This window comes from Lagenorhynchus albirostris, chromosome 2, assembly GCF_949774975.1.
Source record: "Lagenorhynchus albirostris chromosome 2, mLagAlb1.1, whole genome shotgun sequence".
NCBI lineage: Eukaryota > Metazoa > Chordata > Mammalia > Artiodactyla > Delphinidae > Lagenorhynchus > Lagenorhynchus albirostris.
Window position 1 is genome coordinate 128,829,616 of NC_083096.1, and position 27,501 is coordinate 128,857,116.

Here is a 27,501-nt window from a genome sequence, read left to right on the forward strand (position 1 = left end):
AGTAAGTATTCTTTTGTGTCTGGCTTCTTTTACTTAACATAATGTTTTTGAGATTCATCTACATTGATATGTATATAAGTAGTTCTTTTTTTTTCTGAGTACTACTCCTTTTTATGAATATACCATAATAATTTGTATATTCATTCACCTGCTGATGGACACCCGTACATCTTTGAGCTGTTATGAATAAAGCTGCTATGACCATTTTTGTGTTTCTTTTTGTGGATATATGTTTTAATTTCTCTTAGATAAATACCTAGAAATGGAATTATTGGGTCTTTGGATAGATGTATGTATAACTGCAAAATACCTTTCCAGATTATTTGTACCATTTTACAATCCCACAAGAAATATACAGGAGTTGCTCCACCTTCCTTTTTTTTTTTTTTTTTTTGGCTGTGGTAGGTCTTCATTGCTGAACGGGGGCTGATCTTCATTGCAGTGCGCGGTCTTCTCATTGCGGTGGCTTCTCTTGTTGCAGAGCATGGGCTCTAGGCACGTGGGCTTCAGTAGTTGTAGTACACGGGCTCAGTAGTTGTGGCTCACGGGCTATAGAGTGCAGGCTCAGTAGTTGTGGTGAATGGGCTTAGTTGCTCGGCGGCATGTGGGACCTTCCCGGACCAGGGCTTGAACCCGTGTCCCCTACATTGGCAGGTGGATTCTTAACCACTGCCACCAGGGAAGCCCCGCATTCTTGATAATGCCTGCCGTTGGCAATCTTTTTAATAACTTTTTTTGTCATTTGTATATCTTCTTCTGTGTAATATTTGGTCAAGTTCTTTGCGCATTTTAAAATTGAGTTGTCTTTTTAAAAAAAAATCAAGTAGTAGGAGCTTTTTTTTAAAATATATTCTGGATACAAGCTCTTTGAAAGATACAACTATTTTCTTTAAGCCTATAACTTATATATTTGTCTGTTCTTGAGCAGACATTTTTAATTTTGATGAAGTCTTATCTATCAGTTTTTCTTTTTGTAGTAAATACTTTCCATGTCTTCTCTAAGAAATCTTTGCCTGCCCCAAGGTTGCAAATGTCTTTGTCTTGTTTCTGAACTTAGGATAAAGGAATTCAGTATTTCATTGTTAAATGAGATGTTAAGTATAGTTTTTTATAGATGCCTTTTACTGGTTTGAGGAAATTTCCTTCTCATTCCAGTTTGCTAGACATTTTAAACATAAATGGGTGTTGAATTTTGTTCAAAACATTTTCTAAATTATTAAAACAATTATGTAATTTTTTCCTTTAATCTGTCAATTTGGCCAGTTACAGTGCTTGATTTTAAAATGTTAAAACAAACTGAATTCCTCTGGTTAAACTTCACTTGGTTATGATATATTATCCTTTTTATATACTGTTGAATTCAATTTTCTAATACTCTATTGAGAATTTTCGTGACTAGTCTCATGCAACATATTTTTCTGTAATTTTCTGTTCCTTTGAAGTTCTTTAGTGTCATGATGGACTTATAGTATGAGTTTTGAAAGTCTTCCCTCATTCTCTGTTTTCAAAAAATTTTTGTGTATTATTTCTTCTTTAAATGTTTCATAAAATTTACCAGTGAAACCATCTGGGATGGAGTTTTCTTTACAGAAAGTTTTAAAATTGCAAATTGAATTTCTTTGACAAATATAGGGTTATTCTATTCCTACCTGTATCAGTTTTGGTAATTTGTGAGGAATTTACCCATTTTTTCTATGTTGTTGAAATTATATGCATAAAGTTGTTTATAATATCCTCTCTTTAAATTCTTTTGATATCTGTAGGATTTACAGTGGTATCTCCTATTTCATTCTTGATATTGGTCATTTTTGACTTTTCTCTCTTTTTTATTAGTCTGGTTGGGGCTATTTCAATTATAGTAATCCTTTCAAAAATATCTTCTTGTTTCAATGATTTTCTCAATGTTTTGGTCTTTTTAAAAAAAACTTCAGTTATTTTCATTTTTACTTTTATGTTTTTCTTCGTTGAATTTAATCTACTCTTCTTTTTGTAGCTTCTTAAGATGGAAGTTTGGATCATTGATTTTACATCTTTTTTTGTGTCTAAGGTAGGCATTTAATACTATAAATTTTCCTGCCTCTTACAAATATTGATATCTTGTGTTTTTATTATTATTCAGTTCCAAATAATTTTTAATTTTCCTTGTGGGTTTTTCTTTGATGTTTAGGTTAGTTAAAAGTATACTGTTTAGTTTCCAAGTTTTTAGTAATTTTTTATTCATCTTTTCTTACTGAATTCTAATTTAACATCGGCATGGTGGTCAGAGAACATATTCTATATGATTTCTACCCTTTGAAATTTATTAAGAATTGTTTTATGGCCCAGCATATGATGAATGTTCCACATTCAAGAAGATGGGGTATTCTATTATTTAGTGCAGTATTCTTTAGATGTTAATTATGTCAAATTGATTGATAGTGTTTTACAAATCTTTCATTTTTATTGAGTTTTTGCTGACTTGTTCTATCAACTAATGAGAGTATTGTTAGAATCTTTAATTATGATTATGGATTTGTCTCTATTTTCTCTAGGCTTATTAATTTTACTCTATATATTTGAGAGCTTTATTATCAGATACATTTATACTTAAATTGTTCTATCTAGTCTAGACCCCTACCTGCACACACTTTAGAAAAAGCTAATTTAAAAAGCAAGATAATCTGAACATAAGTTCACTGCTTGATAAAACAAACTTCAACACTGTATTGTTTGGAAGAAAACACAATCCAGTCATTCATGCTGTAAATTTTATGATGTACAGCCTCCAATAAAAATAATTACTAGTCACGTAAAGAAGCAGGAAAATGTGAGCCATAACTGAGAAAAATCAGTTAATAGAAACAGATGAAAAGATGACTGAGATGGTGCAAAAGCAGACAAGGACTTTTTTTTTTAATAGATCTTTACTGGAGTATAATTGCTTTACAATATTGTGTTAGTTTCTGTTATACAACAGAGTGAATCAGACATATGCATACATCTGTCCCCACATCCCATCCCTCTTGAGCCTCCCTATGCCACCCCTCTAGGTCATCACAAAGCACTGAGCTGTTCTCCCTGTGCTATGCTGCTGCTTCCCACTAGCTAACTGTTTTACATTCGGTAGTGTATATATGTTGATGCTACTCTCACATCACCCCAGCTTCCCCCTCCTACCCCGTGTCCTCAAGTTCATTCTCTATGTCTACGTCTTTATTCCTGCCCTGCAGCTAGGTTCATCAGTACCATTTTTTGTTTTAGATGCCATATATATGCATTAGCATATGGTATTTGTTTTTCTCTTTCTGGCTTACTTCACTCTGTCTGACAGATTCTAGGTCCATCCACCTCACTACAAATAACTCAATTTCCTTTCTTTTTATGGCTGAATAATATTCCATTGTATATATGTGTTACATCTTCTTTATCCATTTATCTGTCGATGGACATTTAGGTTGGTTCCATGTCCTGGCTATTGTAAATAGTGTTGCAATAAACATTGTGGTACATGTCTTTTTGAATTATGGTTTTCTCAGGGTATATGCCCAGTAGTGGGATTGCTGGGTCATATGATAGTTCTATTTTTAGTTTTTAAAGGAACCTCCATACTGTTTTCCATAGTGGTTTTATCAATTTACATTGCCACCAACAGTGCAGGAGGATTCCCTTTTCACCACACCCTTTCCAGCATTTATTGTTTCTAGATTTTTTGATAATGGCCATTCTGACTGGCATGAAGTGATACATCATTGTAGTGCTTTTTCTGGTTGTTTTATTAAATTTTTATTTATTTATTTTTGGCTGCGTTGGGTCTTTGTTGTTGTGCACGGGCTCTCTCTGGTCATGGCAAGTGGGGGCTACTCTTCGTTGCAGTGCATGGGCTTCTCATTGCGGTGGCCTCTCTTGTTGCGGAGCACGGGCTCTAGGCACGCGGTCCTTGGCAGTTGTGGCATGCAGGCCCAGCAGTTGTGGCTCGTGGGTTCTGCATTGCAGGCTCAGTAGCTGTGGTGCATGGACTTAGTTACTCTGTGGCATGTGGGGTCTTCCCAGAACAGGGCTTGAACCCGTATCCCCTGCATTGGCAGGCAGACTCCCAACCACTGCAGCAGCAGGGAAGTCCCCTCATTGTACTTTTGATTTGCATTTCTCTAATAACTAGTGATGTTGAGCATCTTCTCATGTGCCTTTTGGCCATGTGTATGCCTTCCTTGGTGAAATGTATATTTAGGTCTGCTGTCCATTTTTTAACTGGGTTGTTTGTTTTTTTGATATTGAGCTCCATGAGCTGTTTGTATATTTTGGAGATTAATCCTTTGTCTGTTGTTTAATTTGCAAATATTTTCTCCCATTTTGAGGGTTGTCTTTTTGTCTAGTTTATGGTTTCCTTTGCTGTGCAAAGGCTTTTAAGTTTAATTAAGTCCCATTTGTTTTTATTTCCATTACTCTAGAAGGTAGGTCAAAAAAGATCTTTCTGTGATTTATGTCAGAGTGTTTTTCCTATGTTTTCCTCTAAGAGTTTTATAGTGTCCGGTCTTACATTTAGGTCTTTAATCCATTTGGAGTTTATTTTTGTGTATGGTATTAGGTAGTGTTCTAATTTCATTCCTTTACATGTAGCTGTCCAGTTTTCCAAGCACCACTTATTGAAGAGGCTGTCTTTTCTCCATTGTATGTTCTTGCCTCCATTGTCGTAAATTAGGTGACCATATGTGCGTTGGTTTATCTCTGGGCATTCTATTCTGTACCATTGATATATATTTCTGTTTTTGTGCCAGTACCATACTGTCTTGATTACTGTAGCTTTGTGGTATAGTTTGAAGTCAGGGTGCCTGATCCCTCCAGCTCTGCTTTTCTTTCTCAAGATTGCTTTGGCTATTCGGGGTCTTTTGTGTTTTCATATGAATTGTAAAATTTTTTGTTCTAATTCTGTGAAGAATGCCATTGGAAGTTAAATAGGGATTGCATTGAATCTGTAGATTGCTTTGGGTAGTAGAGTCATTTTCACAATGTTGATTCTTCCAATCCAAGAACATGGTATGTTCCTCCATCTGTTTATGTCATCTTTGATTTCTTTCATCAGTGTTTTATAGTTTTCTGGGTATAAGTCTTTTGCCTCCTTATGCAGGTTTATTCCTAGGTATTTTATTCTTTTTGTTGCAGTGGTAAATGGGAGTGTTTCCTTAATTTCTCTTTCTGATTTTTGTTGTTGGTGTATAGGAATGCCAGAGATTTCTGTGCATTAATTTTGTATCCTGCTACTTAACCAAATTCATTGATTAGTTCTAGTAGTTTTCTGGTGGCATCTTTAGGATTTTTTATGTATGGTATCATGTCATCAGCACACAGAGAAAGTTTTATATCTTCTTTTCCAATTTATATTCCTTTTATTTCTTGTTCTTCTCTGATTGCTGTGGCTAGGACTTCCAAAACTATGTTGAATAAGAGTGGCGGGAATGGGCATCCTTGTCTTGTTCCTTATCTTAGTGGAAATGCTTTCAGTTTTTCACCATTGAGTATGATGCTTGCTGTGGGCTTGTCATATATGGCCTTTATTATGGTGAGGTAGGTCCCCTCTATGCCCATTTTCTGGAGAGTTTTTATCCTAAATGGGTGTTGAATTTTGTCAAAAGCTTTTTCTGAATCTATTGAGATGATCATATGGTTTTTATTCCTTAATTTATTAATGTAGTGTATCACATTGATTGATTTGCGTATAGTGAAGAATCCTTGCATCCCTGGGATAAATCCCACTTGATCATGGTGTATGATCCTTTTAATGTGCTGTTGGATTCTGTTTGCTAGTATTTTGTTGAGGATTTTTGCATCTATGTTCATCAGTGATATTGGTCTATAATTTTCTTTATTTTGTGATATATTTTTCTGGTTTTGGTGTCAGGGTGATGGTGGCTTTGTAGAATGAATTTGGGAGTGTTTCTCCCTCTGCTTTTTTTTGGAAGAGTTTGAGAAGGATTGCTGTTAGCTCTTCTCTTGATGTTTGATAGAATTCTTCTGTAAAGCCATCTGGTCCTGGACTTTTTTTTTGTCAAAGATTTGTAATTACGGTTTCAATTTCATTACGTGTGATCAATCTGTTTATATTTTCTAATTCTTCCTGGTTCAGTCTTGGAAAATTGTACCTTTCCAAGAATTTGTTCATTTCTGCATGGTTGTCCATTTTATTGGCATATAGTTGTCTGTCGTAGTCTCTTATAATCCTTTGTATGCCTGCAGTGTCACTTGTGATTTCTACTTTTTCATTTCTAATTTTATTGATTTGTGTCCTCTCCCTTTTTTTCTTGAGTAGTCTGGCTAAGGGTTTATTAATTTTGTTTATCTTCTCAAAGAACCAGCTTTTAGTTTTATTGATCTTTGCTATTGTTTTCTTCATTTCTATTTCATTTATTTCTGCTCTGATCTTTATGATCTCTTTCCTTCTACTAACTTTAGGATTTGTTTGTTCTTTCTCTAGTTGCTTTAGGTGTAAGGTTAGATTGTTTATTTGTGGTTTTTCTTGTTTCTTGAGGTAGGATTGTATTGCTATAAACTTTCCCCTTAGAACCGTTTTTGCTGCATCCCATAGCTTTTGGGTCATTTCATATCGTTATCATGTGTTTCTATGTATTTTTTAATTTCATTTTTGAGGTTCAGCAATCTCTTGGTTATTTAGTAACGTATTCTTTAGCCTCCATGTATTTGTGTTTTTTACAGTTTTTTCCTGTAATTTATTTCCAATCTCATAGTGTTGTGGTCAGAAAAGATGCTTGATATGATTTCAATTTTCTTAAATTTACCAAGGCCTGATTTGTGACCCAAGGTGTGATCTATCCTGGAGAATGTTCCATGAACCCTTGAGAAGAAAGTGTATTCTGCTGTTTTTGGATGGAATGTCCTATAAATATCAATTAAGTCCATCTTGTTTAATGTATCATTTAAAGCTGTGTTTCCTTATTTATTTTCATTTTGGATGATCTGTCCATTGGTGTAAGTGGGGTGTTAAAGTCCCTTACTATTATTGTGTTACTGTTGATTTCTCCTTTCATGGTTGTTAGCATTTGCCTTGTGTATTGAAGTGCTCCTATGTTGGGTGCATAAACTTTTATAATTGTTATATCTTCTTCTTGGATTGATCCTTTGATCATTATGTAGTGTCCCTCCTTATCTCTTGTAACATTCATTATTTTAAAGTCTATTTTATCTGATACGAATATTGGTACTCCAGCTTTCTTTTGATTTCCATTTGCATGGAATATCTTTTTCCATCCCTTCACTTTCAGTGTGTATGTGTCCATAGGTCTCAAGTGGGTCTCTTGTAGACAGCATATAGATGGGTCTTGTTTTTATATGCATTCAGCCAGTCTGTGTCTTTTGTTTGGGCATTTAATCCATTTACATTCAAGGTTATTATTGATATGTGTGTTCCTATTACAGTTTTCTTAATTGTTTTGGGTTTGTTTTTGTGCGTCTTTTTCTTTTCTTGTGTTTCCCGCCTAGAGAAGAGTCTTTAGCATTTGTTGTAAAACTGTTTTGGTGGTGCTGAATTCTCTTAGCTTTCAATTGTCTGAAAATCTTTTAATTTCTCTGTCGTATCTGAATGAGATCCTTGCTGGATAGAGTAATCTTGGTTGTAGGTTTTTCTCTTTTATCACTTTAAGTATATCCTGCCACTCCCTTCTGACCTTCAGAGTTTCTGCCGAAAAATCAGCTGATAATCTTATTGGGATTCCTTTGTATGTTATTTTTTGTTTTTCCCTTGCTGCTTTTAATATTTTTTGTGTGTGTTTAATTTTTGTTAGTTTGATTAATATGTGTCTTGGTGTGTTTCTCCTAGGGTTTATCCTGTATGGGACTCTCTGTACTCCTGGACTTGGGTGACTGTTTCCTTTCCCATGTTAGGGAAGTTTTCCACTATAATGTCTTCAAATATTTTCTCAGTCCCTTTCTTTTTCTCTTCTTCTTCTGGGACCCACATAGTTCGAATGTTGGTGTGTTTAGTGTTGTCCTAGTGGTCTCTGAGATTGTCTTCAATTCTTTTCATTCTCTTTTCATTATTCTGCTCCTCCGCAGTTATTTCCACCATTTTGTCTTCCAGCTCACTTATTCGTTCTTCTGCCTCAGTTATTCTGTTATTGATTCCCTCTAGTGTATTTTTCATTTCAGTTACTGTGTTGTTCATCTCTGTTTGTTTGTTCTTTAGTTCTTCTAGATCTTTGTTAAACATTTCTTGTATTTTCTCAATCTGTGCCTCCATTTTTTTCCCGAGATTCTGGATCATTTTTACTATCATTACTCTGAATTCTTTTTCAGGTAGAGTGCCTATTTCCTCTTCAAGTTTTTGGTCTTGTAGGTTTTTACCTTGCTGCTTCATCTGTGACATAATTTTCTGCCATCTCATTTTTTTTTTTTTTTTGAGTAGGATTGTGTTCCTGTCTTACTGGTTGTTTGGCCTGAGGCTTCCAACTCTGAAGTTTGTAGGCTGTTGGGTAGAATTGGGTCTTGGTGCTGAGATGAGGACCTCTGTGAGACCTCACTCCAATGAATATTCCCTGGGGTCTGAGGTTCTCTGTTAGTCCAGTGGTTCAGACTCGGAGCTCACGCTGCAGAGCCAGCCGAACCCCCAGCAAGTGAACGAAGATCCGGTTCACTTGGGGGTTCTTCCCATCTCCTTGGGTGTCAGGGTTCCCCACCAGTGGCCAGCAGGTGCCCTAATTTTAGGGAGACACTAACTCAAGACAAGGAATTTTAAAAAGCTATTGTACCCACAATAGCCAACACAATATTGAAGGAGAAGAACAAAGTTGGAGGACTGGAATTACCTGACTTCAAGAATTACCATAAAGGTACAGTAGTTAAGACAGTGTGGTATTGGTGAAAGAATAGGCACACAGATCAATGAAACAGAACAGAAAGCCCAGAATAGATACACATAAGTATAGCCAACTGATCTTTGACCAAAGAGGAAAGGCAATACAATGGAAAGAAAAGATAGTCTTTCCAACAAATGATACTGGAACAACTGAATATTTATGGGAAAAATAAAGAATGTAGATACAGACCTTACACTTTTCAGAAAAATTAACTCAAAATGGATCACAAACCTCAATGTAAGATGCAGAACTATAAAACTCATAGAAGACAACACAGGAGAAAATCTAGAGGATATTGGGTATGATGATGACTTTTTAGATTTAACATCAAAGGCATGATCTATTGAAAGAAATAATTGATAAGCCAGACTTCATTACAATTAAAAAGTTATACCATATTGATACTGTATGACCCAGAAATTTCATTCCTGGATATATAGCCAAAAAAACCAAAAACACTAATTCTAAAAGGTACATGTACCCCAATGTTCATAGCAGCATTATTTACAATTGCCAAGATATGGAACCAACCTAAGTGTCCATCAACAGATAAACGGCTAAAGAAAATATGGTGTATATATACAATGGAATACTACTCAGCCAAAAATAAAAATGAAAATTTGCCCTTTGCAACAAAATGGATGGATTTGGAGGGCATTATGCTAAGTGAAATAAGTCAGACAGAGAAAGACATGTACTGTGTATCACTTATATGTGGAATCTAAAAATACAAAAAACTAGTGAATATAACAAAAGAAGAAGCAAACTTACAGATATAGAGAACAAACTAGTGGCTACCAGTGAGGAGAGGGAACGTAGGAGGGGCTGTGTAGGGGATTAAGAGATACAAACTATTAGGTATAGAATAAGCTACAAGAATATATTGTACAACACATGGAATATAGCCAATTTTTATAATTACTGTAAATGGAGTATAATCTTTAAAAATTATGAATCACTATATTGTACATATTTAACTTATATAATATTGTACAGCAACTATACTTCAATAAAAAATAATTTTAAAAAACACAAAAAAACTTATGCCCTATGAAAGACATTGTCAATAGAATGAGAAGTCAAGTCACAGACTGGAGAAAATATTTGCAAAAGACATATCTGGTAAAGGACTCATCCAATATATAAAAATATCTCTTAAAACTCAACAATAAGGAAACAAACAACATAATTTTTAAAAATGGGCCAAAGACCTAACAGATACCTCACCAAAGAGATATACAGAGGGCAAGTAAGCATGTAAGAAGATACTCAACATTATATATTAAGGAACTTCCAATTAAAACATCAATGAGATACCACCACAAAACTATTGAATAGCTAAAATCCAAAACATTGATACTACCAAATGCTAGCAAAGATGTGGAGCAACAAGTATTCTCATTCAGTGTTGGTGGGAATGCACAATAGTTCATCCACTTTGGAAGATAGTTCGGCAGTTTCTTACAAAACTAAACATGCTGTAACCATATGGTCCATAACTGCACTCCTTGGTATTTACCCAAAGGAGTTGAATAATTATATCCACACAGAAATCTGCATGCAGATGTTTATAGCAGCTTTATTCATAATAGCCCAAACTTGAAGGCAAACAAGATGTTCTTCAGTAGGTGAATGGATGAATAAATTGCAGTATATCCAGACAATAGAATATTATTCAGCACTAAAAAGAAATTAGTTATCGAGCCATGAACAGACATGGAGAAAACCTAAATGCGTGTTACTAAGTGAAAGAAGCCAATTTGAAAAGGCTACATGCTCTGATTACAACTGTATGACACTCTGGAAAGGGAAAAAGTATGGAGACAGTAAAAAAATCAGGCGTTTCCAGGGATTAGAGGGTTGGGAGAAATGAATAAGCAGAGCACATAAGATTTTTAGAGTGATGAAACTATTCTGCATGATACATAATGGTGGGTACATGTCATTGTACACTCATCCAAACCCACAGAATGTACAACACCAAGAGTGAATCCTAATGTAAACTATGGACTTTGGGGGATAATGATTTGTCAGTATGGGTTCACTGATTGTAACAAATGTACTAGTGGTGCAGGATGTTGATCTGGAAGAGGCTGTGCATATATCTGTGTGTGAGGATTTGGGAACTCTGCACTTTGAGTTCAATTTTGCTGTGACCCTAAAACTACTCTACAAAAATAAAGTTTATTAAAGAAAAAGCTATAAAAATATGCTTAAGGACTTAAAATAAATAAGAATACAATGAGGAAAGTAATGAAAGCTACATATAGGACCAAATAGAACTTCTAGAGCTGAAATACATAATACATGAAATGAAAAATTTACTGTTTGGGTTTAACAGAATACTAAAAACTGAAGATCAGTGAACTCAAAGACAAGCAAGAGGAACATTCCAAACTGGAGTACAAAGATAAACAAGACCAAAAAAAAAAAAAAAAAGAGCCTCAGTGACCTGTGTCACAAGATCATGTGATTTAATATGCATGTAATTGGAATTGTAGTACTAGAATAAAGAGGAGTGAAAGCAGAAAAATATTTGAAGAAAGAGTAGCTAGAAATTTTCCATACTTGAAAAAAATCTTTAAACCAACAATTATAAGAAGCTCAATGAAACCCAAGCAAGATAAACACAATGAAAACCACATTGAGGCACATTATAAGTAATATATCAAAAAAAGAATGTTAAAAAGTGCCAGAAAAAAACACATTACATTTAGGGAAGAAAGCTAATAATGCCCTTATTTCTTAACAGAAGCCAGAAGACAGTACAATAACATTTTTACTGTGCTAAAAAATTCTATATGTAGAGAAAATATCCTTCAAAAATCAAGGTGAGATAAAAACATGTTCAGACAAACAAAAACTGAGAAAATTCATTGCTAGCAGACCAGCACTGTAAAAAATATTAAAGGAAATTCTTCAGACTGATGGAAAATAATAATAGAAACCAGAATCTAAACAAAGAAATGGAGAATGCTAGAATTTGAAAATGTGAGTAAAAGTAAGAGACATTTCTCACCATTTTAAATTTCTTTAAAGATAATTAATTGACAATATAATTCTATATTTTATATGGCAAAGCAAAGGACCTAGAATAACTAAGTCAACTTTGAAACAGAAGAATAAAGTTGAAGGACTTACCCCACCAGATTACAAGTGACTATAAAGCTACAGTAATCAAGGCGGTGTGGTATTTGTCTAAGGATAGACATATAGATGATTGAAACAGAGTAGTGAGTCCAAAAATAAACACAGACCTATATGGTCAATTGATTTTTAACAAACATGCCAAGGTGATTCAATAGAGGAAGGCTGATCTTTTAAAATTGGTGCTGAAACAATTGGATATCCATATGGGCAGAAAAGTGAAGATCAACTGTCACCTCATATCATATGTATAAATTAACTCAGAATGGGCCATAGATTTAAATGTAAAAATTAAAACTATAAAGTTCTAGAAGAAGATATAAGAAAAATTATTTGTGATCTTAGCATAAGAAACAATACTTAATACACAAAAATCCCAAGGCATAAAGGAAAAAAATATGACTTTTGCAATAGTTAAAACACCTGCTCTTTGAATAACACTGTTAGGAAAAAAATGCAAGGCAACAGACTAGAAAAATATGTTTACAATACATACATCTGACTAAAGACTTAAGTTTTGAATATGTAATGGACATTTATTTACAGCCCAATAAAAAGATAAACAGACTAATGAAAAAATAGACAAAAGATTGTAAAGCAATTATACTCTAATAAAGATGTTAAAAAAATTAGACAAAAGGTTTGAACAGGAACTTCACCCAACAAATAGACACCTGAAAATGTACTAAACATAGTCATCAAGGAAATGCAAGTTAAAATCAATACACTAGGGCTTCCCTGGTGGCGCAGTGGTTGAGAGTCTGCCTGCCAATGCAGGGGACGCGGGTTCGTGCCCCAGTCCGGGAAGATCCCACATGCCGCGGAGCGGCTGGGTCCGTGAGCTATGGCCGCTGAGCCTGCGCGTCTGGAGCCTGTGCTCCGCAACGGAAGAGGCCACAACAGTGAGAGGCCCGCGTACCGCAAAAAAAAAAAAAAAAAAAAAAAAATCAATACACTAGCCGGAATGGCTGAAATTAAAAAGACTGACAAAACCAAGTGTTAGCAAAAACATGGAGCAGCTTGGGTTTTTCATATATTGCTGTGTGAGTATAAAATTGTACAGCCCAGACGTCTGCTAGGAAGTTCCTTAAAATGTTAAACACAGATCCATCCAATGACCCAATAATCCTTTTCCTGGATATTTACCCAAGAGAAAAAAATATGTCCACAAAAAAGACCTATATAAGAATGCTCATTACAGCTTTATTCATAATAACCCCAAACTGGAAAAAGCCCAGGTATCCATCAGTAGGTCAATGCTTAAACAAATGCTGGAGCACTACTCAGCAATAAAACTGAGTGCACTACTTATATACAAAATAACCTTGATGGATTTCAAAAACATTGTTAAGTGAAAGAATTCAGACACAAAAGAATGCATACCAATGGGCCCATTTTCATGATATGCTGTAACCAACAAAACTACTCCAAGGTTTTAGAAATTAAACCAGTGCCTGCCTATGGTAGATTAGGTTTGACTGGAAAGTAGCATGAGGAAACTTTTTCGGTTGATGGATATATTCTGCATCTTGATTGGATTGTTGGTTACATCAGTGTGTATATTTATCAAAACTCATCAAACTGTACAGCTAAAACCTATGCATGTCAATGATTGTAATTTTCTTCACAATTAAAAACTGCTGTGGTATTTATATTATCTGGGATTCACTTAAAGAGTGATATACCACTGTTATTTTTTAACAGCTTTATTGAAGTATAAGTGACAATAAACTGCCAATGCTTAAGGCATACAATTCAAAAGCTTTGATATATCACCACAATCAATGAATATATACAATTATATATAATGATATATATGTATATCTCAAATGTTTTTTTCATGTCTTTTATAATCCTTCCTTCTTGTTCCTCCTTGCCCCTCTCCTATCCTTAAGAAGCCACTGATTTGCTTTATATCCTTATATAGATTAGTAGTTTGCATTTTCTAGAATTTTATATAAATGTGCATTATGTACTCTTTTTTATCTAGCTTCTTTTCCTCAGCAAAATTATTAAAATCAAAATTATTATTTCAGATTCACTCATGTGGTTGCATGTATCAATTGTTCACTCTTTTTTATAACTGACTAGTATTCCATTGTATGAATATCCTATACTATGTTTACCCTTTCACCTGTTGATTTATATTTGTTTCTAGTCTGGGGCCATTACAAATAAAGTTGGTAAAAATATTGGTATACAAGTCTTTGTATGGGCATTTGCATTCATTTTTCTTGGGTCAGTACCTAGGAGTGGAATGGGTGGATCACATGTGAGATACAAATTTAACTTTCTTCTTTTCTCTATGCTTTCTAAGCAGTGCTTTAGCTGAAACTCATAAGATTTGATATGTTGTATTTTCAGTTCATTAAAATATATTTTAAAATTTCTCTTGAGACTTTGTTGACCCATGTGTTGTTATAAATGTGTTAATATACAAATATTTTGGAATTTTCTAGCTATCTTTCTCTTATTTCTAATTTAATTCCATTGTGGTCTAAAGTCATTTTATGGTCCATAATATGGTCCATCTTAAAGAATGTGCTATGGTACTTGAGAAGAACATATATTCTGGTGTTTTTGAATAGAATGTTCTATAAATGTTGGTTAGGTCAAGTTGGTTGATAGTGATGTTCAGGTCATCTGATTTTCTGCCTACTTGTTCTACCAGTTATGGAGAGAGGAGTGTTGAAATCTCCAATTATAATTGTGTATTTATGTCTCCTGTCAGAGCTATTGGTTTTGATTGTTTATTTGTTTCATGTATTTTGAAGTTGTTAGGTACATACATATTTTGGTTTGTTATAATTCTTGGAGAATCAATTGCTGAGTTTGCTAATTTATGCAGGCAGAGATCTGAGGAATATAGGTGGAAATGGGTATTAAGGGTATAGGATAATGATGGAAGGAATATAAAGTCAGATAAGGTCAAAGTTAATATGGTTCCGCTGAGCAGAGATTCTGGGTACAGTGTTGTAGTTTAAGGATTAGAGATGGCTTTAAGAATTTTTTATTTGGTTGGCTGATAATGGACCAAGATGTGGCCTTTACTAAGTGGAGCTGAAGTATCAGAACTGTCTTGGTATACTATAAAGAAAGGTATCCAAAGGCGTAGGGACGTTCTAACGTTAGAGCGGACTTATCATGATGACCTGCCTGGTCACTCCAGGAGGGTCCAGATAACATACCTTTCACCACAATTGTGAGAAATAAACTTGTGAGGGAGAGCCCCAACATCCTTGAAGAGCTCTGTGGTCACTCTTCTGTAGGTCAGAATTTATAGTGAGAGCTGCTGCCTCTGAACTGGGGCCTTAAATACAATAAGAGTAATTGGATCCTGAAGGTGAGGGGGCTAAAGGGTAGCATTTAATTGCCAGAGGAAATGTAGGTGTGTTTACCATAATGGGGACAAGGCAGTAATGAGAATAGTCTGACTTGCAGAGACCCAGGGCACTGGCTAGTTGATTATGATGTCCTTAGAAGAGAAATTGGTAGGTGGTGTATTAGTTTGCTAGGACTGCCATAACAAAATACCACAAACTGAGTGGCTTAAACAATAGAAATTTACTTCCTCACAGTTCTGGGGGCAGGAAGTCCAAGATCCAGGTGCCAGCAACATTGGTTTCCTCTGAGGCCTCTCTTCTTGGCTTGCAGATGGCCACCTTCTTGCTGCCTCTTTACACGGTCTTTTCTCTGTGTGTGTGCATCCCTTGTCTCTCTTGATGTGTCTAAATTTCCTCTTCTTATAAGGATACCAATCATATTGGATTGGGACCCACACTAATAGCCTAATTTTACCTTAATCACCTCTTTAAAGCCCTTGTCTCAAAATACTGTTACATTCTGAGGTACTACATTCTTAGGGCTTCAATATATGAATTTTGGGGAGAAATGATTCAGCCCATAATAGACAGATTTCTTGTAAATTCTTAATCTGTGTAAGCAGTAGAGTTATAGATCAAGTGTTTCTAACTTGAAACACTAAAAAACAAAGTCACATCCCCTTAACCTATTCCTATTCTTGAGCCAGTTTATAGAACCAGAACTTCTTGAATAAAGGGGAGACTGGGTCCCTTTGAGAATGTATCATGCTACACGGCCAAGAATGTATACTGTTAGTATTTATCCCAGCTTTCCCCATAGGGATCTATAGCCTTTTACTAGGGTGACTGTGCATTGCGGATAAGGAAATAATCAGAAATTTCAGGGATTACTGAACAGTGGCTCTGAGTTCACACTAGCTCTGGGAGACCCAAAACATCACTGGGGTCTACAAGTCAGAGTAAGGACTTGTAAAAGTCAGGTGATCTACAGAATTTTAGATCAGTTTTATCTCACAGTGGGTCCGCTGAATCATCCTGTGGTTATTTCCCCTGTTCCAGAATGTATACTTGAAATAGAAATATTCAGAAATTGGCAGAATCCCCACATGTGATTCTTGACCTGTGGAGTGAGGGCTAATATGGGAGGAAAAGGCGAAGTGGAAGCCACTAGAGCTGCCTACACCTATGAAAATAGTACATCATAGCAATACCACCTTTCTGGAGGGATTTCAGAGATTAATGCTACCACCAAGGACTTGAAATATGCAGGAATTTTTGACTCTCACCATTCAACTCATCTGTTTAGCTTACATAGAAAACACACGGATCCTAGAGAAAAACAGTGGATTGTTGTAAACTTAACCACGTGGTGACTCCAATTGCAGCTGTTGTTTCAGATAGGGTTTCACTGCCTGAGCAAATTAACATATCTCGTGGTACCTGGTGTGTAGCTATTGATATGACAAATGTGCTTTTTTCCCTCAATACCTGTTGGTAAAACCACCGGAAGCTATTTGCTTTCATCTGGTCAGGTTAGCAGTACACCTTCACGGTTCTGCTTCATGTCATAATTTAGTCTGCAGGGAGCTTTCCCTTCAGCAGAACATCACACTGGTCCATTACATTGATGGTATTGTGCTGATTGGACCTAGTGAACAGGAAGTAGACTTAGCTGGTAAGACATTTGCATGTCAGAGGGTGAGAAATAAATCTGACAAAATTTCAGGGGCCTTCCACCTCAGTGAAATTTCAAAGGGTCCAGTGGCAATGGAATATGTTAAGATATATACCTTCTAAGGTGAAGGATACATTGTTGCATCTGGTTCCCCTTCAACCAAAAAAAAAAAAAAGAGACACAATGCCTAGTAGACGTCTTTGCATTTTAGAGGCAACATATTCCTCATTTGGATGAGTCCTCTGGTCCATTTACTGAGTGGTCTGAAAAACCAATAGCTTTGAGTGGGGCCTAGAATGACAGAAGATTCTGTAACAGGCTCAGGCAGCTATTCAGGGTACCCAGTCCCTTGGGCCATATGACCCAGCAGATCCAATGATGGCTGAAGTGTCAGTGGTAGATAGAGATGCCCTTTGGAGACTTTGGTAGATTCCTGTAGGTATAGAGCACAATGATCTTCTTTTTAATTTGACTTAATTTTAGAACCAGAACCTGAAGAACCTGAAGACTTTTTAGTAGGTGAAAAACTTGAAGAGGTAAAAGAAGAGGCTAAGAAGAAAGAGGAAGAAGAAACAGAAATAGGTTCAGAACAATCAACAATACCAGCCAATTTGGAACGACTTTGGTCCTTTTCCTGTGACTTAACCAAAGGCCTTAATGTGAGCAGCCTTGCCTGGAATAAAAAAAATCCAGTAAGTTATCAAACATTTTAGTAATTCTGTCTCTAGCATTTAAGGGCACTTGTCAAGTACTAATAAAAACTTTTTTTTTCTCAGCTATTAGGCAAGGGCTTTAAATGGACATAACCCCTAGTTTTAAAATTCCTCTAAAAACAAGTTTATGTTTTTAAAAGGGGAAAATGCAAACAGTTACAAAATGATGGTTTTCTCCTTTAATATGAAAATGTCACCATTTTTATTTTAGGAGATGTACTTGGGACATGGCATTCTCTGAATCCACATGAGATATTAAGTGAACAAGAAGATAGTATATATTTATTTAGTTTAACATGGTACCAAACTCATGTGCCCAAATTTGTAGTCTCTTTAAAGTAATCATATTTGGAAGTATATACTTAATCTAGTGACCCTGAACATGTGCAAAATAATTTTGAGATTCCTTAAAATACTATAACTACTAATAGCAGCAAATACTTAAAACAGCACCTACTATGTACCAGACACTATTGTAAATGTTTTACTTGTATTATCACAACTCTACTATTTTCCTCATTATGTTGATGAGGAAACTGAAGCACAGAAAGGATAAATAACTTGCCCAAAGTTATATAACCAGTAAGTGAAACAGAATTCAAACCCAGACATCTGGCTCCAGAGTTCTTGCTTTTAACTACTGCACGGCTAAGAATCATCCTGAGGAGAATTAGATGAATCATCAAGTGGGAGAATGGTATGTTTGTTTGTCAAAAAGAGATGATTATAGAGTAATGAGACTTATTTTTTCCTGTGGTTTATAAACTCATTCTGAAGACATGATTCTCCACTAGTAATTTCAAAATCTTTTGTGTAATGGCAGTATCTTTGGAATAAATATTTGGTGTATTTTTAAAATGGTCAAAACTAATTTGTTTAAATTGTCTTGTATTATCCATGTTTTAAGAATTAGCCTTATTATTTTATTGCTACACCTTATAAGGTACTGTGTGCAAGCATGATAGTTGTTATGGCTATTAAATGGGTGAATGGAGTCAAAAGGTACAAACTTCCAGTTATAAAATAAATAATTCATGCTGTAATGTGCAGCATGGTGACTATAGTTAATAATACTGCATTGCATATTTGAGAGTTGATAAGACAGTAGATCTTAAAAGTTCTCATCACAAGAAAAAAATTCTGTAACTATGTATAGCGATGCATATTAACTAGACTTTTTGTGGTGATCATTTCACAATATATACAAATATTGAATCATTATGTTGTACACATGAAACTAATATAATGTATGTCAATTATACCTCAATAAAAAAATTAATGCTAAAAAAACCTAAAAAAATCATTTTTGTTGAAACCTAAATTACACAATTCTTAAATTATATATATTATTTTTGAATAAAATAGAATACTTTTGGTATGGATTTGTCTTTATAAAACTATTTGGGAACATCTTGTAGATAAGTGAAATTTAATAAATCAATAACCATGTAATAAAGACAGATGAATCATTTTAAGAAACTGGATATACTAGCATTTAAACACTATTATTGCTATTGAGAATAAGATTAATTTTGAATGAAGCTAAAAAATATATGATGGGTGCCATCTATCATATTTATTAATTCATTCTACAAATATTTATTGAACATTAACTCTGTGCCAGGAACTCTGTTAAAGCGCTGGAGATACAGTAGTAATTTAGTCACACATAGATACTGACCATATAATACTTTCCTATGTGCTTTAATAAAGAAAATAAATAATGCTGTGGGAACATATAAGAGAGGCTTGTGAATGCTTCTTAGAGGAAGTGACACCTATGCTGAGTCTAGAAGAGATGAATAGGAGTTTGTCAATGTCAAGATAAAAAGGGTAGTGGTGAAGAGTATTTTAAGGCAGAGGGAATTGTGGAGACACGATGTTGGCTTGAAGGTAAGGTGGTGACAGGACTGTGTTTGTAATATTTCTGATTACAGAGAAGAGACAGGGTGTGGTCGATCATTAAACTTTTGTCCATACATCCTTATACAGTTGATCTTGAACAATAAGGGGGTTGGGATGTTATTGGGATGCCAATAACATAGTCAATTAACACATATCTTGTGTGTGATATGTATTATATACTGTATTCTTACAATAAAGTAAGCTAGAGAAAAGAAAATGTTATTAAGGAAATCATCAGAGAAAATACATTTATAGTACTGTATTTATCAATACCGTTAAGCTTATGTCATCTGTTTAACAGATGAATACTCTGTCAGTACCTGCATCAATACTGTCTTATATGATACAAAACACTGTTGATGTTACATGTATTACTAACACCAGACATCAAAAATGAAAATATCATGTGAAAAATAAATTCATATTTACTTACAGGTATAATGATTTATGCATTGATAATGAAGAAGCAGCAATATGATTGCTTTATGGTAGCCTAGTGTAATTGATATGATTGCTTCAGTATAGCCTAGCCTATAAACTAATGAGTGAATTATTATAAAGTTTTTATGACATACAGTATTACAGTCATATTCATAATACAATATTGGAAACACTGTTACATTAAAAAAAAAACCCTACTTATCTGTGATGATAGGCTGATATGCAGTTTCTCCAATTATGAGAGAGAGGCATACTGTATGGTAATGTGGTTCTTTGAAAGCAAAGCTATAAAACAGTAAGAAAACTCACATATTATTAATTTTATACTGAATATCACTTATGCCTATATGAGGATAGACTACTATCTACATATATTTTATGCATTCATGACAAATCTTAATTTTTTTGATATTTCTAGGTTATGCAGTTTGTGAAATTTTCAAATTATCTAAAATCTCTAAAAAAATTTCAATGTATTTATTTAAAAGAATCCATGTATAAGTGGACCTGCACAGTTCAAACCTGTGTTGTTCAAGGGTCATCTGTATAAGCACTTCTGGAAATGACCTGCTATATTATAATCAGCTCGAGCTGCCATAAGAAAATACCATAGACTGGATGGCTTATACAACAGAAATTTATTTCTTACAGTTCTGGAGGCTGGGAAGCCCAGGATAAAGGTGCCAGATGAATTTGGTTGCAGGGGAAGGCTTTCTTCCTGGCTTGGCTGTATCCTTGCATGGTGGAGAGAAAGAGCTCTTGTGTCTCTTCCTCTTTTTGTAAGGAACCCAATCCTATCAGATTAGGACCCCACCCTTATGACTTCATTTAACCTTAATAACCTCCTAAGTGCCCTATTTCCAAATATAATCACATGTTATTAGGTGTTAGGACTTCAGCATATCACTTTTAAGGGAGGAGACACAATTCAGTCCATGGCACCTCCCTTTAAAAATAAATGTCTTTTATTTTACATTTGAAATTATTAGGTCATTATTAAAAACCCATAAGACACTATAATGCAATAATACAATTTTTGAAGATTATCTCAATATGTAAAATAGCTTTTCAGCAATTGTTTTTTTGTGTGTTTATTCTTCAGCCTAAAAAATGTGGTTATTTTTACTATTATTTTGCTTATGAAGATGGAAATGTAGAGTGAAAATAGTTGGTATATTGGTATTTTTTAACCTCAATTGAAATATCATCACTATTTTAACACAGTTCATTAATATGCATCTTTATACATTTGCTGATATTTTTATGCTGTCTTCTCTATTTTTAATTTTTCTGTTTTTTAGGACCTTTTGGCTGTTGGCTATGGGCACTTTGGATTTAAGGAGCAAAAAAGAGGATTGGCTTGCTGCTGGTCAATAAAGAATCCCATGGTAACTAAAACAGGAATAAGACCTATTTTTATTTAATTAAATGTTCACATAATTCTCATAAAGTAGTTTTATGTGATCATTAAACAAACTCAAGAAAGTTTTACCAAGCAAGACTTTACTTTCTTTGGTTTAAATCTATAACAGTAAAACAATTAAAATTTGTTCTTGGGCTTCCCTGATGGCGCAGTGGTTGAGAGTCCGCCTGCCGATGCAGGGGACACGCGTTCATGCCCCGGTCTGGGAAGATCCCACATGCCGCGGAGCGGCTGGGCCCGTGAGCCATGGCTGCTGAGCCTGCAAGTCCGGAGCCTGTACTCCGCAACGGGAGAGGCCACAACAGTGAGAGGCCCATGTACCGCCAAAAAAAACCCCCAAAAAACAAAAACAAAAAACAACAACAACGAAAATTTGTTCTTACACTTTATTGGTTAAGGTAAATTCATTTAATAAATATTTATTGAACATCTACTATGTGCTGTTAGATATGATGATCTAGGGCTGAACCATTATTGTTTATCACTGCCTGTTATAAAGAAGAATATATTTGCAAATAAAAATTCTTTAAAAATTAAGTTTCATTTACTACTGGGTTGTTTCTCAATATATAAATAACTCCTTATCACTTTATAAAATATATTTCTGCTCTCCTCGATAGATAGAAAATAGATTAATATAGCTCTCTTACTGCCATGAATTTTTCAAAGAGAATGAACAAGAATCAGTTATGCTTTTTGTTAAACAGCCCTAGTCAACCTGTTACTCTACAGCTTTAGTTTTAAGTCACAACTGAAACGTAAAGTGGAAAACTTAGAAAAGGATCAGAAGAGCATATAAAAATGATTAGAGTTTTTATAAATAATCCCCCATCTGTTAGGAAGCTGGGTGTATATAGCCTAAAAGAAAGGAAGAAGCAATTTTAAACGTGTGGAAGGGTTGACATAGGATTCATCATCAGCAGGTTATCTTCTCTTCCATGTAGGTTGTTAGAAACCAGAAAGGAGTTGGATTAGACATTAAAACAAAACAAAACAATAAAAATCTTGACAGAGTTGTAGAAAAGAGTAACTTAGAGAGTTTTGGAACCTCCTCTATCCTTGTTTAGAATGATTAGATAATACAAGCATCTGAAACAGATACTGGAGGATAGGAATATATGCAGGATAATTTATTTGGTGTCCGTTATTTGTATCTTTAAGACAGTGACTTGTGATGATCATACAAATCCTGCTGGAGGATTACCCAAAATGATAATACTGTAGAAACCACGTGCTGTATTTCTTAAAACTACTGAGCTCTGAGGATTCATCAAAATAAAGGAAATGGCCAATTGAAGTTTTATTCTCATGTATACAGGAAGCTAGGAAGAAATGAGTAACTGAATGCAGACTAACTCTCCTCATATCCCCACTGCCACCAGCCTAGTCTTCTGCCACCAGCCTAGTCTTCAGCCACCATCATACCTACCTTACTGTGGTCTACAAAACCAAGGTTAAAATGTAATATAATTTCTTTTTTATTCAGTGGCCAGAACGTACTTATCAGAGTCCATATGGCGTTACTGCTGTGGATTTTTCAATTGGAGCACCTAACCTTTTAGCAGTTGGCTATCACAATGGCACTATTGCGATTTATAATGTACAGAGCAACAGTAACATTCCAGTTCTGGATAGTAGGTGAGAATCCCAAGAATTAGATAAACATAAACCATGTGCTTTTTTTAGGGAGAAGGAAAAAATTACTCTAATGTTATTTAGTTTTGAGTGAATGTTTATATTGTTATTGAGAGTAATACCATTATCCTTCAAGCATTTAATAATTCCTCATAATGTCTCTCCAGCTGGAATGCTCTGCCCTAATATCTCCTTATCATCCTCTCTGCCTCTTCACCAACAAACTTCCTTTGGCTTGACGGTTTATTCTTTTCAAAAATTTTAAATATCTCCAGCTTTATTGAGGTATAATTGACAAATAAAAATTGTATATATTTAGATTGTATGACATAATTTTTAAAGGCATACAGTGTAGTGATTTAATATATGTATACATTGTGAAATGATTACCACAGTCAAATTAATTAACACAACCATAACCTCACATAATTACCATTTTATGTGTGAGTGGTGAGGACACTTAAGATCTACTCTCTTAGCAAATTTCAAGTATGCAATACAGTATTATTAACTATAATCACCATGCTGTACATTAGATTTCCAGAACTTATTCACCTTATAAATGAAAGTTGTATCCTTTATTGCTTCCATGTCACCTCTTCCAGGAAACCTGCCCATTCTTTTCTTTTGTGCATCCGATACATACGTTTATTGTAGCCTTTATTGTGCTTTGTATAAATTATTTACATATATATCTCCCTGAGGAGGCTGTAAGCTCTGAGGGCAAGGATTATGTCTTCCTTACCTTTGTATCCTCAGTATGTCACATAATATCAGGCATATAACAGGATTACAGTAAGTGTTTGATTAAGAATGAATGAATGAGACATATTGAGAAAATAAAATGTTAAAGATATTGAAAGATATCTTAGGTTTTTATAATAAACCAGATACCAGTGGAGCAAAATGAGGCGGTATATTTATATTAGTGTTTGCATAAACTTCACAATAACTGGAAATAGGCATTAAAGCAGGTGTTCTTTAGCTTAATTTTGAAATTATTTACATAGTTTTGTAAGCGTGAGCCTTTGTGCTTGTTTCTGGGAAGAGGGTCCATAACTTTTACCAAATAATCGAAGATATATAGACTTTAAAAAATTCAGAACTACTGATTTGGAGAGTTTGCATAAAAAATCAAGGGAGTCAGTACTAGGAACAAAGCAACCCATTAATCTGACAGGAAAGCAGCCAGTAATCTGAGAAGTGATTATAATTCATCATAAAACTTTTAAATCTCAGCCCTAGAGAGAATCAAGCCAGTGGGCAATCCTGAAACATAGGAAGAAGGGTGAGGTAACTATTTACTTGAATAAGACTTAAATGACTTACTCATTTAAGCTATGAAAAATATCCTTATAAAGATGGAGATAATAATATTCAATGTGTCTAAAATAAATTAAATTTACACAACTAGGAAAAAGTAAATGAATAGAGTAAGAGAAGTAGATTCTAAAAAAAGAAAATGTTTGCTTTTGTATCCCTGATATGATAGCTAATATAACTAAAGGCAATAAAATTTTCCTTTTGTAAGAAATGAGAAAAACACCAGTGAATATTAGCAAAGTGGTTTTTTTTCCTGTTTTTCAAAATACTTAAAGTAAAAGTCCAGTTTTGAACAACAAAAGTATCATTCCATGAGTAGGTCATGATGCTCTAGGGAGCTGTCCTTATCACTTATACTCTAAGTCGCTTATACCCCAAGAATTTTAAAATTATTATAACTATTTTATATTTCATGCTTTTCCCTGTTTTAGCGAATCACCTCAAAAACATTTGGGACCTGTATGGCAACTACAGTGGATAGAACAAGATCGAGGGACAGCAGGTGATAAAAGAGAAATGCTAGTTTCTATATCAGCAGATGGAAGGATCTCCAAATGGGTTATACGGAAAGGACTGGACTGTCATGGTAAAAATAAATAAATACACACACAGACACCAAATTATCTTTCTCTTGTTAGTGCTGAATTAAAAATTCCTAGTGAACTATGTGTAAGAGGTGACAAATTTAGGTTTGGCTAAATAAGAAAAAAAAACTGGGCTTGGTCATTGTTTTTCTAAGCATCTAGCTCTGGTATTTGCTAATTTTAACCTAATGACCTGCAAAGGATGGCAGAAATCATATTCTTTGCAGAAGGGACATATCTACATTATTATTTCCTGTGGTACATAATATATGTATTTTTTCTTTAAATAAAGATTTGATGCGTTTGAGGAGAACTACTGCTAGCAGCAGCAAAAAAGGAGGGGAAAAAGAAAAGAAAGGTGAAGCTTTGATATCTCGACAGGCTCCTGGAATGTGCTTTGCTTTTCACCCCAAGGTAAATTATTTCAATCTGTTATTTACTATTGCATATAACAACTGCTGATAATTGAAGTGTATTAAGATATACATCAAGACAAAATGTCAGCATGTTAATAAATATTGCGCCTTGTAAATAAAAAAGTCACACACATAAGTATCATAGGTGTCAGCCTAAGGTAGAATGGCACATTCCAGTTGGCTGTCCTTTTTCTGCTTTCTGGAGGAAAGGTCTGTATTTCTGAGCAACTATGGAACTATCTTTACAGCTCCATGTTTAACTTGAATGCCCCTCCTTGCCTCTCTTTGGTGCTCTGCTGCTCTATCATACTTATAGAAACCAAATCCACTCTATAGTCCTCCATATCTCAATGTGAGTGGTGACTCATGATTCTGGGGATCAGGAAGACCACTTAAGATCATGTTTGTCAAGACCAAAGTCAAGTCAGAGCACTCTTAGTAAAGTTCTACTTTTCTAATTCTTTTTATCCAGAGGTCCTTTGGAATCAGAAATTCAGCCACTATGACAGACTTGCAAAAACACATATCCTATATATTTTCTGATATGTAATATGATTATCTCTTTAGTGACACCATCATCCACCTACTTATTTAAGCCAAAACTTGAGCTCTTACTCTATTCTACCCTATTACCCAAATGATATTTAAGTAAGATTGTCCCACTCCTTCTAGTCCAAGTCTACTACTGCTAATGTGGTTCAGGCCTTTATTACATTTCACTTTTATTACTGCAGTCATATTCTAACTGCCTTCATTCTCAAATTCCTGTAATCTCCTTTTCACCTTGACTCTAGAGCAGTGGTTCTCAATGTGGGCAGGGAGGGGAGTAGTTTCCCATCAGGGACACTTCACAATGTCTTGAGATATTTTTGGTTGTTGCAGCTCTGCGGGGTGGGATGTGGGGAGGAGTGCTATTGGCATCTAGTAGGCAGAGGTCAGGGATGCCACTAAATACGTTACAATGCACAAGACAGCCACTGTCCTCCCCTGACCCAAACAAAGAACTAGCTGGCCCAAAACATCAATAGTGCTCCTTTGATTTCTTATTTGATTGATGTGTTATTTAGAAGCATGTAATTTAGTTTCCAAATATTTGGGGCTTTTCCAAGGATCTTGCTGTTGATTTCTAATTCAATCCTATCATGATCAAAGAACAAACTTTTTATAAACTGAATCTTTTTGAATTTATTGAAATTTGTTTTAAAGCCCACAATGTGATTTTTACTTGTAAATGTTCCCTATGCACTTGAGAAAAGTGTATATTCTGCTACTGTTGGGTGGAATGTTCTGTGGATGTCAATCAGTTTAAGTGGGTTGATGGTGTTGTTCAAGTTTACTGTATCCTTGCTGATTTTCTGCCGATTTCTTCCATCAGTCATTGAGAGAAAGAGATTGAAGTCTCTGACAATAATTGTGAATTTTTCTTTTTTTCCTTGAAATTCCATCGGTTTTTGTTTTATGTATCTTGAAGCTTTGTTTTAAGTGCATAAGTGTTTAGGATTGTCACATTCTCTCGATTAATCAACTCCCTTATCATTATAAAATGGCCTTATTTATAACTGGTAACATTCTTTATTCTGAAATCTATTTAGTCTGATATTAATGTAGCTACTCCAGCTTTCTTTTAACTAGTATTATCATGGTTTATCATTTCCCATCCTTTACATTTAACCTATTTGTGTCTTTATATTTGGTATGTTTCTTTTAGGTAGCATATAGTTGTCTTGCTTTTTTATCCAATCTTACAATCTCAGCCTTTTAATTGTGATGTTTACACCATATTTATTTATTTACTTACTTAAAAAAATTTTTTAACATCTTTATTGGAGTATAATTGCTTTACAATGGTGTGTTACTTTCTGCTTTATAACAAGGTAAATCAGTTATACATATACAGATGTCCCCATATCTCTTCCCTCTTTCATCTCCCTCCCTCCCACCCTCCCTATCCCACCCCTCTATGTGGTCACAAAGCACCGAGCTGTGGTCACAAAGCTCCCTGTGCTCTGCGGCTGCTTCCCACTACCTATCTATTTTACATTTGGTAGTGTATATATGTCTATGCCACTCTCT

The 27,501-nt window shown here is 34.8% G+C and overlaps 1 protein-coding gene across 1 annotated transcript in view; it reads left to right on the forward strand.

The window, feature by feature from the left end:
• Positions 1 to 27,501, forward strand: part of DNAI4 (dynein axonemal intermediate chain 4) — a 125,046-nt gene that overhangs the window by 79,500 nt on the left and 18,045 nt on the right. Inside the window, 5 exon segments of the mRNA XM_060142545.1 lie at positions 17,472 to 17,680; positions 21,349 to 21,435; positions 22,957 to 23,108; positions 24,860 to 25,014; positions 25,305 to 25,426. Coding sequence (XP_059998528.1) covers positions 17,472 to 17,680; positions 21,349 to 21,435; positions 22,957 to 23,108; positions 24,860 to 25,014; positions 25,305 to 25,426 — 725 coding nt within the window.